Here is a 14,297-nt window from a genome sequence, read left to right on the forward strand (position 1 = left end):
GTGACTTAAGTATAGAACATTGTGAGATAGTCAATGGCAATTTTAGTATTATGTAAAAATCATTTTTTATAAAAATATCCACAAACTAAAATTGAGTTCTTAGAAGAAGTAATTTCTATATAAACAAGGTAAAATGCACCTATATTATATAACATAGGAGGAGTAACAACTATACAAGGAGTTGGTAGATAATAGCAAAATCGCACCAAGCAATATTATGGGGTTAATCATCGTTTTGATTTATCAAACACAAAATAATGAGCTTGTGCTCTTTAAAAGTACAAGCACATCTTTAAAAAGTTTTACCAAACCAAACTTAAATTGGACCAAAGGATTTGTTGGCTTAGTCTAAATGCATTCTGCGATTTCTTTTAAAAAAAATAAAAATTATACAAAATAAAATTGCACCATGCAATGTTTGAATTTCAAAAAATAAAAAAAAAAAACTAAAACTACATTGTGATATTTTTATAAAATTACAAAACGTTCTTTCTGTTTTCTGTTTTTGTAAACTAATCTCTATACTTTTAATAATTACAAAAATGACAATACTTTTAAAAATACACATTTAGGGTGCACATCAAATTTTTTTTTTTGCCTTCTTAAAGAGTAAAAATTACATTTCTTTCTCATTCTATAATTATAAACAATAAACAATTATGAGAGTTGTGATATCGTTTGTACTCTTGCAGGTTGTTATCCATATTGAATATTTGGAAGTAATGGAATTCATGAATAATAACTAAAGCCTCTCCTAGCAACTAGCAAATTTAGTAGCTTCATACTCTCTCTCATTCCTTATATGGATAATATAAGTGATAACAATGACATGCTTGTAAGAGAAGAAAAGTGTTTAGCTTGAAGAGGAAAAAGGCAATTATTGGAAGCAGAGAAAGATGACCCTCTCTTTTGGTTTTTGACCTATATTATTTGGTGCATGCTATGCTACTTATATATATTTGCCTAACTTATTAAAATGAGATAAAATTTAATATTTAAATTAAAAAATATAAAAATAAATTATTTTTTAATATTTAAAACTTACCATAAAAGGTAACTTCGGCAATTTCGACACCAAAATTACAGGCATAAGAGAATTGGCCATATTATTTATCTTCATTTCTGAAAAGCCATGTCAACGGTGTTACTACTAAATTTACGAGCCTTAAATATCTGACATACTTCATTGAAGGTTAATTCAAACGATTTGCTCAATATAAGAGTTAATTAAAACCTTGGTGGATTATTTACTAAAGCCTCTGTTGATCTTATTGTGGTGCTCCTTAGCATGGTACATCATCTGTTTATCCTCCACAGTTTCTACGACAATGACATTGCACCTTCCTCCACAATTAAATTTTCTTTTAATGTTAGGTATGCTTATACATAACTGAACCTAACTCAGTTAGTTTAATTGTATAGGTTAGTATTTCTCCATTTTCATTCATTCTAGTGATCCATTTCCATTCCAAAAAATAAGAATGATTCTAAATGAAACGATATTATTTGTTTGTTTAAAATTATTAGGCCTTGATGGAGATTAGAAACACTGAATAAGTTCAATTTGCCAATATGGAACAATAACTAGCAATAGCTACGAGATCCGATCAGAGGCATATAAATCACTACAAATTGGTGATGAATAAGAAGAATATATGCATACATCAACAAACAAAATCACGAGGATAATATTTTATAAGAGTTCTAGCATCAACAAACAAAGTTCCAACATCCATCCAATTTAAAAAAGAAAACAAGTTAATTCCTAAAGCTTGTTTGGTTTTTCTCTACGGTAATGTTACTGTGGTGTCTCCTGCAAGCTCATGTTCTCCAATGCCAAATTTAGTGCCGCCTCTAAGGATGCACTGGCCACAAGATTTCCATCCTTAATCTTGACAGGGCTAGCCTCAGAGAGAAGGTCCAAGCATGGTGGTTGACATACCTCTTGAAGCAGGGAGTGAGACTTACAATACCCTAAAACAAATTGTTCAGTGACATTACTGGGACCCGTTTCAACATGGCAGGTTTTCATCCTCCACTCAAGATATTGAGGTGTCCAGGATTGAACAAGATTCTCAGCTAAAAGCCCAAATTTCGACGGAACATAAACTGAAGCCTGCATCATCTCAATCAAACAATTTAACAAATAAAGATCGACATCAATCAATTGTACTAAGAAAAGATCAACAGAAAGGGTGGATGATTATACAGAAGATGAGAGGATTGCCGAATTTGTTGGATAAGGAGGAGGCATGTCCCATGGGTAAGCCACTAGCTTTCCATCGATTGTACTCGGAGAGGAGGAGGTCAAGGTATATTTGTTGTAGGTCGGGTTTCCTGCAAATCCTTCTCACTAATATCTCAGTGACACATTCTGCATCATGATCAAGAGCACAAGATGTGACCCGTGAGTATACAGCAGGTCGCTCGGATTCGGGTAGGATGGATGATTGCCTCCGACGAGCCTCCTCCTGAAAGAATGTCACCTTCTACCTGAGATCATCTCAGCCTCAAGACACTTTGATCGAAACTGGCGAACCATCTATTTCAAAAACTTGAACTTAAAGCACATGAATGATTTTATATCCAATACGTCAATCCCCTTTTGGGCTTCAATTATGAACAAGGATAAGGTACAAAAAAAAATATTTATTTTCATTAATTAATAACAGTTGAAATTGTCCAAGAATGACACGAAATTATGGAACACTGGTAAGCAGTGAAGTGGATTCTCAGATACCTTAATGGTACTTCCAGAGTTTGTTTGTGCTTTGGAAGTGGCCAACCTGTGTTGGATGGTTACACAGATGCGGATATGGCTGGGGATATTGATTCAAGAAATTCTACTTCTGGTTATATGATGACTTTTGCAGGGAGAGCTGTGTCGTGGCAATCTCAACTTCAAAAATATGTTGCTTTGTCTACTACAGAGGCAGAATACATTGCTGTTGTTGAAGCTTCTAAGGAACTCTTGTGGATGAAGAAATTTCTACAAGAGTTAGGCATAAATCAAGAGAAGTTTGTGTTATTCTGTGACAGTCAGAGTGCTATCCATCTCAGCAAGAATCCGATGTTTCATTTCAGATCGAAGCACATAGAGGTGAGGTATCATTGGATACGTCAAGCGCTTGAGATGAAGTCATGCACTTGAGAAGATCCATACTGATGATAATGATTCAGATATGATGCAAAGAGAAGGCGGACTTGGTAGAGCAGCCTATCCCCACTTAAGTTGGTGAGAGAAAGATTTGTTGGTGGGTCCCCAACCAAATAGGGCCCACAACTTTAAAACAAAAAAAAAATAAACTAAAGAATGAAAGAAAGTGGCATATAAGCCACGGAGGGAGAGAGAACGAGAGGCTTGCTCTCTCATTTACAAACAAAAGGAAAAAAGGAACAGTGCGGTGTTGAAGAGAAGAGAAAATTGGGGGAAAAGAGCAAAGTTATTTTGATCCAATTGAACCTATAAACTTGCTCAATTTCTTATGAAATTTTAGTATGTTATTCCTGGTGTAGAGATGAACATTAGGAGATAACTTGCTAGTTGTATTGCCTTTTCTTTTGCCTGATTGGAGATACCCACTTTTGTGAAGGGTTTATATTGATTCCATCAGTTTTGATAATGTATTTTGTTGATTGTTGAGATACCCTAGTGTCACTAAGAAGACTGTTTGTATACCCATTATTCTTATAGTGAAAGATTTTTCTGGACTAGGTCCCGTGATTTTTTGTCCCTCTTTTGGGGGTTTTCCCACGTTAAAATTCTTATATCTGATTATTTAATTTCTATCATTATATTTGCTGTTTGGAGTATCTTTGGTATTACCTATTTAATTGCATAGGTTGTGATGAAAGACTCTTATGGTTATAGCCTATTGTTTAACCAATTGTTTATTCTCAATATTGAAGCTCTTATGGTTTGAAAAGACTCTTCAATCGGTTGAGTATTAGTGGTTATAACCTATAGAGTTCTTGGGAGTTGGCCGCTATAGGTTGTGATATAAATGAAGAGATCAGAGACGTATTTATATATTACTAAATAGAATTGATTTTTATATAAACAAAAGCGTCAAAAGTACTAATTTATAATCTTGGATTAGTAGTAAAAAACTTTTTACATTGAAAAATCCTTGGATCATTTTTTATCTGTGACATGTTTTATATAACATAACATATACATAACATAACATATACATATACAGGCGTAGGGTACGACTTGGTTGAATACGATTGAAATTCAACTTACACAAATACGAATTGGATTGGCAACTATACCCAATCGAGTTAGATCGGATTGAATACCTACGAATATAGTATAATATTGCCACCTCTGCGTGTGCAATATAAAACTTAAGTCATCACTCATCAAACTACAAACAGATTTTGTCTTTAACTTTTTCTTCAAGAATTACCTTCTCAAAATACATGAAAAAATAAATTTAAAAGAGATATTAATATCATCATAAAAAATTTCCTAGATACAAAATTGCACATTTTAAATTATAAAAAATATAAGAGAGAATTAATCGTATTTTTTCTCTAAAATTCTACAGAAAAAAATTAATTATGTCATAATTCATCCTAAAAAGCTCATTTTTTTAGAGATAGATAAATATAGTGTATTACCCACTAATATAAATAGATTAAATATTTTTTATTAATGTGAAGATTAAAAATCTGAAGATCAAATTTTATGATAAAATTTAAGCATGCAAATTTGACCTTCAAATTTTTTATTTTAAAAATATTCTTTTAATTATCCACAATTTTATAATACACCGTTGATCTTCATAATACAGTAAGACACACTCTTATCCAATATTAAAAATAAAAAACGTCATTAAAACCCCAATCAATAAAATTATTTTTTATTCACTTTTTTTTAACAATACCGAAAACAGAAAATAATGACAACAAAAAAAATAAATAAATCAAACTAATTATACCCTAATTTTCTTTAACCCCAATGTTGGATAAGCTGGTCTGCAAACATTATCATTGATAGACCATACCTGGCGTCAATCTATATATTATGTAGACAAATAAAAGCAAAATAAGAAATTTATTTGGCCATAAAAACAAGTAAAATAAAAGTGAACTCTCCAGTTAAAATTTCGTTGAGTAAGAACAATCATTGATATTCAAATGGCAACACATCTGTACAAACTAGAAAAAAAAAAAAAAAAAAGTGAGCTTTCACTATTACCACAAATTCCCACCAAACCAACAAGTAAAGATTAATTAAAAAAAAAAAAGTGTCACTATTACTACCAAAGCAGGGAAGCATTGTCATTCAAATTTGCAGCTTCACAAAACTGTTAAGGATATACAGATTTCACAAGGTTCAGAGCAAGCACGCAAAAGAATATTCAAATAAAAGGGTTCATTGCCTATTAAATATGCCATGACCCAATAACCAAATACTCCCTTTCATTGTCTGGAAACATTGATCTTCTAAATTACCGCTCCAAATCGACAGTATTTTGACACGGTGGTAGTAATATTTTGTACATTCTCAAACAGACAGTTTAATTGCGAAACACAGAGAGAGAAGCAGTTAATACTACTACTTGTAAAACACACGCATGGCATTAGATTATCGTAGAATTTCAACACTATGTGACACATCATGACTGCCACCAAAATTTAATTTAAATAATCCAAGTGACATCCACAAACCTAATTAATCAGAACCCATCAACAAAACAAAACAACACAGACATCAACTCCTGACATCTTGCAAGATATTGTTGACAAGTGTTCTATAAAATAAGATGATCACATCAAACATTCAATTAGAAGTTTAACGTACGGCAAAAGGAAAAGAAATCTACCTCTTCATTCTCTGCTGCTATCAATCAGCAGCCCCTGCTTCTTTGACATCAATGGCAAAAGCATACTCCTGATCACAGCCCATGAATGAATCACACATGAAGTAAAGGGTATAGGATTTCTTTCCAGCATCAGCGGGAGCAGCAAACTCCAGTTTGGCTTTTAGCTTCCGCTGAAGCGAAACCCGTTTAATGGCAAGCAACAAGTTGTGTTTGGTGTCACCAACAACAAGCCACCATCCCTCCTCCTTGGATTTTGGATACCTGGGAGCATCAACAGGTCCTACTTCTGCCTGATCCCGTTCGAGAGTGACTTGTATTGTGACATCTTCCCCAGCCCGCACGTCACTGTCTATCACCTCATATGACAAATCAATATTGGGGAAACGATTACAAAATCTGGCAATATCAAACAACTGGGAATCTGGCATGCCCAACAACTCCCGCCTTTCATCATCGTCCATCTCTAATAAATCAAACACAGTTTCTATACTCTTCCCTGGGTTCTCCTGGCATTTCTTAGCCAGATCCTTAGTAAAGTGAGGAAGTTGTAATAGCATGGAGTCACGTTCCCACATTCCTTGAGTAACCATTTGACTAACTTCCATGGCAAGAAGAGCCAAGCTTAGCCAACCATTACTTGATATTACATCTACTATTGCCTGAAGCAATCTATTTGCAGAAAGAAGAACCTCCCTCTGGTCCTGTGCAAGATTTCCCCCGACAAATTGCCTAGAGAAGTGGGCCTGCAGCAAAGCATTAGCTTTAATATGTGGGTCTGTGACTCGGGGGTTTTCAAATGAAAACCTTTGGTGATTGATTAATCTGCGAACCACCTCTTCCTCCCCAGGTCGTATTGGAAGCTGAGCATACTCAGAAGCTGAAGATAGAACCTCCAAAAGACCCTTCATTTTTGTCTTTGAAGTCAAAGATGATGAAAACCGCTCAATTGTTGTGTAACTGATGTAATAATATGAAGCAATCATACCAAGATTGAGTGGAGAAAGATCCATGTCATCCTCGATCAGAATACACTTGCTCGCTTCCAAATCACTCAATGTATTTTCCACAAGCTCTGAAAGGTGATCAGAAAGATGTCTGTGACTAACTCCTTGTAGATTGTAATAGTTGGGATTTTGTGTGAGCCGCCTGTACATGAATGTCCATGTGAGATAATCTACAGCATCTTGCTTATTCTCAATAACCCCAGCAACAATTTCAGCATTCAAGTTATCATGCAAGAAGTGATGAAGGTGGCTCTCAACAGGGAGAGCTTCATATAAAAATTTCTTGTAGTATTCTTTACGGGGTGCATGGCACAAGATGACACATTTCCCAGAATTATCTACCAAAGGCCGGCTGGCATGACCCATCATCTGCAGAAGATCAGTAACAGGGTAATCTGACTGTGCATTTTCACGCCCATCGTAATACTGTGTGCCCATCACAACTACCAAGTGAGCTGACAATGTCACTCCCCAACACATAGAACTACTCAAAACACACACCTGAATCCAGCCAGCTTTAAACAGTTGGGTCACGATATCATAATCCAGATTGTTTAAGCCCTCATGCAAGTATCCCACTCCTTTTGGTAAAGTGACTCTCAAAATATCATCACTAATATTGACAAGAAAAGGTGTAAGCTCTTCTGGGGACCGCAATAAGAATGGCTTCTCTGCGCTGTCTGCACCCGAGTATGTAATCAGATCCACAGCTGTCGTGTGCACATGCTTCCTTGTAGGCACAAATACAAGAGCAGGTTTAGCATTCTTGGCATGCTGAACAATTGCAGCGGAAGTTGGTTTCGTCATTGCTTGCATCCTTGCCTCAAAATTGGCAATGTCTACACCTTGAATGTGTATTTCCAAAGGTACAGGACGAACGCCGGGGGGGAAGTTGAAAAGACCATGGGAAGTAGCTCCAATCCATTCTCCTAGATCCTTGGCATTTGCAAGAGAGGTAGACAATGCCACAATACGAATCTTGTTTTCAACCTGACTAGCAATATATCTCATCCTCGAAACAATGACTTCCAAAACAGGACCACCTTGACCTCCAATTAAGTGGAGTTCATCAATGATGAAAAGACTAACCTGCTGCACATGTTTCCTCTGTTTCCAGCGGCGGGATAAAGCATCCCACTTCTCTGGGGTGCTAATGATAATCTGACCTTTCTCAAGTAGCTTCAAATCAGTTGCTGTTTCTCCAGTCAATTGAACCACCTTCAATTCAAGACCATCTTTACCAAATTTCTTCTCCCAATCATGATACCGTTCCTTGGCAAGAGCTTCAATAGGTGCAATATAAACAACACGCATTACACTATCAGGCCCTTTTTGATGATTCCTCAAAATAGCGAATTCTGCACAGATGGTCTTACCACTTCCTGTTGGTGCAGCAACTAATACATTGTCATCAGAATTATACAGAACTGTGAATACTTGGGTCTGAATAGGATTGAAATGCTTGAAATCCTGATAAAGTGCTTCATACTTTGGATTTCTCAATGCAGTCACAGGCAGTGGTTGCAGGTCCAAGAGTTCAGTTGGGGGAGGGTACTTTTCAGGTAAGATAAGGTGTCTGAAGGAAACAGGTAGAACAGTCTGTGACCCAAGCCATCTATCTGAAACAACATGGATGAAGTATTGAGGAGGAAGAGGTTCGTAGATTGGAACTGTGAAATTCAGCGTATGATCCTCATCAATAAACTGCTTTTTCAGCATAAAATTCTCATGATGAAGGATATATTCACCATCATTGTCCTCAACAATCACCCAAAAGGGCTCAACATAACCATGAATTCTGTCATCCCATGCAAAATCTGGAGTTATTGTGAGTTCAACCCTCAGAACTGTCCGAGTAATAGGCTGCACATGAGCTGCAAGGTTCAGTTTTGGAAATTGATGGATATATTTATGAAGCATCCTTCCCATCTTCGGAGCACGAATGAGTTCACCTATCTCTTGTGATGATAGGTCATAATACCTCTCCCAAGCCAAATCTTTCTTCTCCAACTTCATTAATACATCACCAGGGATAACATTGAACTGACGAAGAGGTGTTTGCACACTCCACATCCTCTTCGTCACCATCTTGCACAAGTTCAGAGCCTTTTCAGCCAACTGTGCCCATCCACGTTTCAGTACAATCTCAAAAAGAGCCCGCAAAAGGCGTCCAGCATTCTGAAAGAACAAATAATAAAAATCAGTACACTACTAGCAAATTACAAAAGTCAACAAGACTGTACCAAGTTATAAAATACAGGCATATTGGGAAAATTAAACATATTCTAATATCACAATTTCAATTTATTTTGAAGTTCATATAAAATATTTTTTAGTTCATAATTTTTGAAAACAATGACACGTAATATGATGCATAATAAAATTAAGTTCCTTTTTTATTTACTTAAAGATATTTCACGTTTAAATTATTTTTAAATTGATATTTACTTATTCTAAAAGTTTTAACAATTTGAAAATTGGCAAATCAAACGGATTTTCAATGTTTTCAAGCTTTTGAAGACAGAAAATATAGTCAAACCAAACATGTTTCCTAGAACTTGAAAATATGAAAATAAAATCTGTTTCAGAAAATGAAAACATGTTTTCTTATTTCTTTAACCAAATTGACCATTAATATCTCAATAGAATAGAACACAGTCTAACCTGAGTTATGAAAACCATATCAGATGTTAGTGAAAGCCCTTCAAGTTTTAACTTTGAAATGTGTGTTTGAAGCAAAACATTGATTTTCACACTTGGCTCTTCCAAACTCTCCTTGATGGGAATGGGAACACGGTCTAAAAGCTTTGCTAGCTCCATCTTCTCATCCTGCCTTACCATCACATACTTGAATTCTTCACTCAGTGAGAACAATCGGCATAGCTCTATGTCTCCCATTGTAGGCTTCAAATGCTCGTTATATGTGGAGATGGTTCCATGTGTTATGTAGTAGTAACTCGCAATGCGACCCAAGTCAGTGACCTGAAAATACCCACTCTTCCTGTCATACTTCACCAAATTATTTCTATCCAAGATGGCTGCAGCTGTATGAATCTGCAAGATTTCAATGAGAGATTAAGATTAGCCATTAAACCAGTAAAAGACAGGAATGGGCAATACAAGAATACACATCCAAAACATCTGCATTAACATCACTCAAATTCGTCCACCATATTATCGAAAGAGAAAATCCCAATTCCAGGTAAAGGAAACCAGGTAATTTTTGGTGGTGAAAACAACAAATTTTTCCTCAAGTGAAAAATAGAATGGAAACCATGTGGCGTCTTTGTAATTAATTCTGGACGCACGAAATAAAAATACAAAGCATTTTCTGAGACTAAACAAACCTTAAGTTTCTCAGCTATAATGAACTAGTAACCACTTTAAACAATTCTACACAAACCATGACTTGACAAGCATAAACATGACTAGAGAGACATTCCATACATTCACACACAAAAAACAGATAAACAGTTAATGGAAAGAAAAAGAAAACCCATAATAAATAAACCAGTGTTGAGTTAAAAGATAAAAATAACTAAATAAAACAAACCAAATAAAGGCAAAGAAATCAGTTTGGTTCAGGTAAATGATGCATAACGACACAATGAAAGCATATATTGCAGTGCAACATCAAGTTTTTCTTGGCCGATGAACATCTAGTACCCTTTAAATAATTCTACAGAAACCATGACACTGACAAGCATAAACATGACTACAAAGCCGATCCATATATATGTTGCGCGCGCACACAAACAAATGAAAAGGGAAGGGGGAAAAGGTTCTTAATGAATAAACAGAAAAAGAAAGTGTCAAGTAAAAACTTATAAAAAAAAACCAACTAATGACAGACATCTTTTTGGTTCATGTAATAATGCATTATGATACAATTAAAATTTATATTGCAGTGATACTTACCAAATCAGCTCTTCTTTCCTCCAATCTTATATCTCTTGTCAGCACATCAGGTTCTAAACCATAAAGTGAAGGATTACGCCTCATGCGGACATACAAGTAAGTATTGACAAGCCAATCACAGGCTTCTCTAGCATTTTGGACAGTACCAAGAACAATTTCTGCATTCAGCTGATCAGCCAACTTGGACACAAACTGGCTCTCAATAGGAAGTTGCTGATTCATAACTGAGAGGTAATACTGCAACTCACTATGGCCAGTAACAATTATTCCTTCACCATAAGAGTCGTACTGGGGCCTTCCAGCACGACCCAGCATCTGCATCACATCAAGAGGGCTCAGTTCAGTCCATGCTCCCTTCTCCGGACTGTAAATCTGTGTTCCCTTAATTATCACCGTGTGAGCTGGAAGATTCACACCCCAGGCAAGGGTTGCCGTGGATACCAAAACTTGCACATGCCCACCAGCAAAGAGATCCTCAACAAGCTGACGATCTGTCCTGTTCAAACCGGCATGATGAATTGCAAAACCATATGGCAGAAGATCCTTAAGATCATTGCTCTTCACAAGGTCAGTATGAGTATGAAGAATCTCCCGACTTGCACTATCTTCTTTAAGGAATCTACCAAGAGTATCTTTTGCAAGAGCAGTATCTCTGATGCCTTTAGCTGTTTTAGCAGTTTCTGTCCTTGAATGTACAAATATAAGAACTTGATGTTTTCCTGCCACAGCCATAACTTTCTCATAGCAAATATCATTCATCAACTGGAACCTCTGAAGTGGCTTCTTTACTGTGATTCCAACATACTGTTGAGAAAGGGGAACAGGCCTATAACTATTATCAAAATAGAACAACCCCTTCTCCAGAGGAACTTGTAAAAATTCTGCCACATCTTCATAATTAGGGAGAGTAGCAGACAAACCCACCAACCGAATATGCTCTCCTGTGGTTGCGATCTGCCTTAGTGTTCTAGCAACAATGCTTTCAAGAACAGGACCTCTATTATCATGAAGAAGATGGATCTCATCAATGATAACTAGTTTCACAAGCTGTGTGTAAGTACGATCTCCTGACTTCCGAGTGATAATATCCCACTTCTCAGGTGTTGTCACAATAATTTGAGTCTCCTCTATCTGTTGTGGGGTTAGCGATTGATCTCCACTGAGCTCCCTAACTTTAACATCATAACTCTGCAGCCGATTGGATAAATTCCCAACAACCTCAGCTACAAGGGCTTTCATAGGTGCAACATAAACAATTTTGTATGCACTATGATCAGTTGAACCATCATCTGGATTTCTATGCAGGGCAATCTGATGGAGAATTGTGAGGACCGCCACATTAGTTTTACCAGCCCCAGTTGGAGCACAAAGAAGAAGATTGTCAGGCGTGAAAAGAGCAGTCTCGTAAACCTGGCTCTGAACCCTATTCAACTGTGTCATTCCTTTAAAGGCTGGTTGTGCCCAGTCCGGCATAGAAGATATCTTAACAAGCTTCTCATTCTCCTTAAGTGGTTTAGCCTTCAAAGCCGGCACATGAATTTCTTCATAACCCTTGCTGAGATGCCTATAGGACCCATCTGGAAGGTCACACTTCTTTTTTGCCATAAACAAACCACCTTGTGCAAAAGCAAGGTTATCTAGATCAAGCATCTGACGCTGACCTTTCAACCATCCACTCTCTGCATCTCTATCAGCAAGCCCCCTCCTGCTCCTCTCCCTGTCCCTGTCCCCATCACCGCCGGTATCGTCCCTCAACCGACGTGCCTCTTCCCTTATACTCTTCTCCAAGTTCTTCTGCCTCTCCTTCGCAGAGGCCCTTGTTGCATGCAACTGCTCCAAAATAGGCTGCAAATCTGTCCCCTTCATTTCCTCCTCAATCTTCTCTCTTTCCTCCTGGTCCTGTGCCCTTGCCAACTTGGTACACCACACTATCTTCAACCTGTTCCTTAAAAGGAACTTAATGAGACTGAACTTATCAAACTCAAGATGGATCAACAGCTTGTTCTCAACTTCTCTGTCATCACCTTCAGCCAGAATCTTTAGAACCTCTTCGGCGAGTTTCTGGCACTGCTGTGGATCAATCTGCTGCTCAAACGCCTGTGAAATCTTCCTCTGCAGCCAATAAGCATCTATATCCTGTACATTGAGACTCATTCCCTCATTTGCATCCTCCATATCTTCATCGTCAATACCACCACCCATTTGCATACCACCTGTTCCATTAGGTTCGGCAACATCATCCTCGTCCTCTTCCTCCTCCTGCACCTGATCAAGATCACTCTCATCATCATCATCCTCGTTCTCCTCAAATTCCACTGCCACACCAACATCATCATCAAGGCCATCATCTCCATCCATAGCCGAGGTACCATTAACAGCATCAGACCCCTCCTGAAAGTCTGTAATAAGCTTCCCAATAGAAACCAGCTGGTCAAACACTTGATTAGGAATAGGATTCAAAAGCTTCTCAATTTCCTTCTTCTTGTCCGGATTCTTAACAGCATCATTCTTGAGCACTGCAAGAATCTCATCAGCAGCGCCGCTAACAATGCTGAGAGGCTGCCCGCCAAGCTGCTGTTGAATGACACTCAGCATGGCCTCATAGGCAGCCCTAGTCTCTTTGGTCTTGGGCTGATACACGCCTTCCTCAGTGGCAGTGAGGACACTCTCTTCCAGGAGGCGCCGGCGCTTGCCCTGTCGAGACAGGGGCTCGGTCAAAGGGTCACGCTCCTTCTTCTTCTTCTGGTTAGCCTTCTGAAGTTTCTCATCCAGCTCAGCGGGCCTGCCACGGTAGGCCCGGTCGCCAAAGCTCCTTGGGTCGATCTTCCCCCACAGTGACTCGGGTTCACCAGTGGGTTCGTGGGTTTCGCGGGGACGTGAGTCGGTGGTGAGGACCAAGCTCGAGTTGGCACGGTACTCGTACTGCTTGAACCGTGCGTGTGCCTCAGCACCACCACCAAGGTGCGACATTTTTCTCTACTCTCTTCAAATCCAAGTTAAAAGAAGGACAAAACCCCTAACCCTGCAAAATCAAAACTGAAAGCAAAAATGGATCAGAAAAGTATTGGATACAACCAATTGAAACAAAACCAGCAACATAAGAAAGACAATAAGATTGAAGCAATCGAAAGAAGAAAAAGTAATAATAAATGTGTCCGACCATGGAAACGGTAGCCTTGTTGGAGAGACGAAATAGGAGCAATGCTGGAGAAAGAATGGCCGCCGTTCGGATGTTCCTGAGAGAGAGACTGAGGGGACTTTGGAAGATTTAGAGATTTGGAGTAGGGTATTGGCAGGTAAGTGAACTGAGAATGGGTGGTGCGGTAGAACAATCACGAAGAAGATGGAGGTTTATTTAATGGCACGATGCATGGTATGTTGAAACTTGGAACCCACGACAAGTAAGTAAAAAAATCTAAAGTGTGAGAAAAAAAAATTAGACTAATTAAGAATTTTTCGATACTATCTTTTATTTTTTAATAAATTTTAATTACTAAATTAATTTTTAAAATTTTATTTTGTTAGATAAATTAGTCCCACA

At 37.7% G+C, this 14,297-nt stretch overlaps 2 protein-coding genes across 3 annotated transcripts; both read right to left on the reverse strand.

Annotated features, from left to right (window-relative positions):
• Positions 1-1,681: 1,681 nt before the first annotated feature.
• LOC107492821 (uncharacterized) lies at positions 1,682-2,551 on the reverse strand. Its single transcript, XM_016113875.3, has 2 exons — positions 2,210-2,551; positions 1,682-2,116 (listed from the first exon to the last, which is right to left on the reverse strand). Exons 1-2 carry the CDS (start codon positions 2,252-2,254, stop codon positions 1,799-1,801), a joined length of 363 nt encoding a protein of 120 aa, XP_015969361.1. The 5' UTR covers positions 2,255-2,551; the 3' UTR covers positions 1,682-1,798.
• A 2,743-nt stretch (positions 2,552-5,294) lies between these two features.
• On the reverse strand, positions 5,295-13,739 carry LOC107492921 (DExH-box ATP-dependent RNA helicase DExH12-like). 2 transcript variants are annotated; one of them, XM_052263298.1, is made up of 4 exons: positions 10,757-13,739; positions 9,503-9,892; positions 5,835-9,016; positions 5,295-5,315 (listed from the first exon to the last, which is right to left on the reverse strand). In XM_052263298.1, the coding sequence occupies exons 1-3, from the start codon at positions 13,724-13,726 to the stop codon at positions 5,855-5,857; spliced, it is 6,522 nt and encodes a 2,173-aa protein (XP_052119258.1). In that variant the 5' UTR covers positions 13,727-13,739; the 3' UTR covers positions 5,295-5,315; positions 5,835-5,854. The 2 variants fall into 2 exon arrangements, with proteins under 2 accessions (XP_052119258.1, XP_015969474.1); XM_016113988.3 differs by lacking the exon at positions 5,295-5,315 and having other exon boundaries at positions 5,326-9,016.
• Between the last annotated feature and the right edge of the window lie 558 nt (positions 13,740-14,297).

The sequence above is a fragment of the Arachis duranensis genome, chromosome 6 (assembly GCF_000817695.3).
Source record: "Arachis duranensis cultivar V14167 chromosome 6, aradu.V14167.gnm2.J7QH, whole genome shotgun sequence".
NCBI lineage: Eukaryota > Viridiplantae > Streptophyta > Magnoliopsida > Fabales > Fabaceae > Arachis > Arachis duranensis.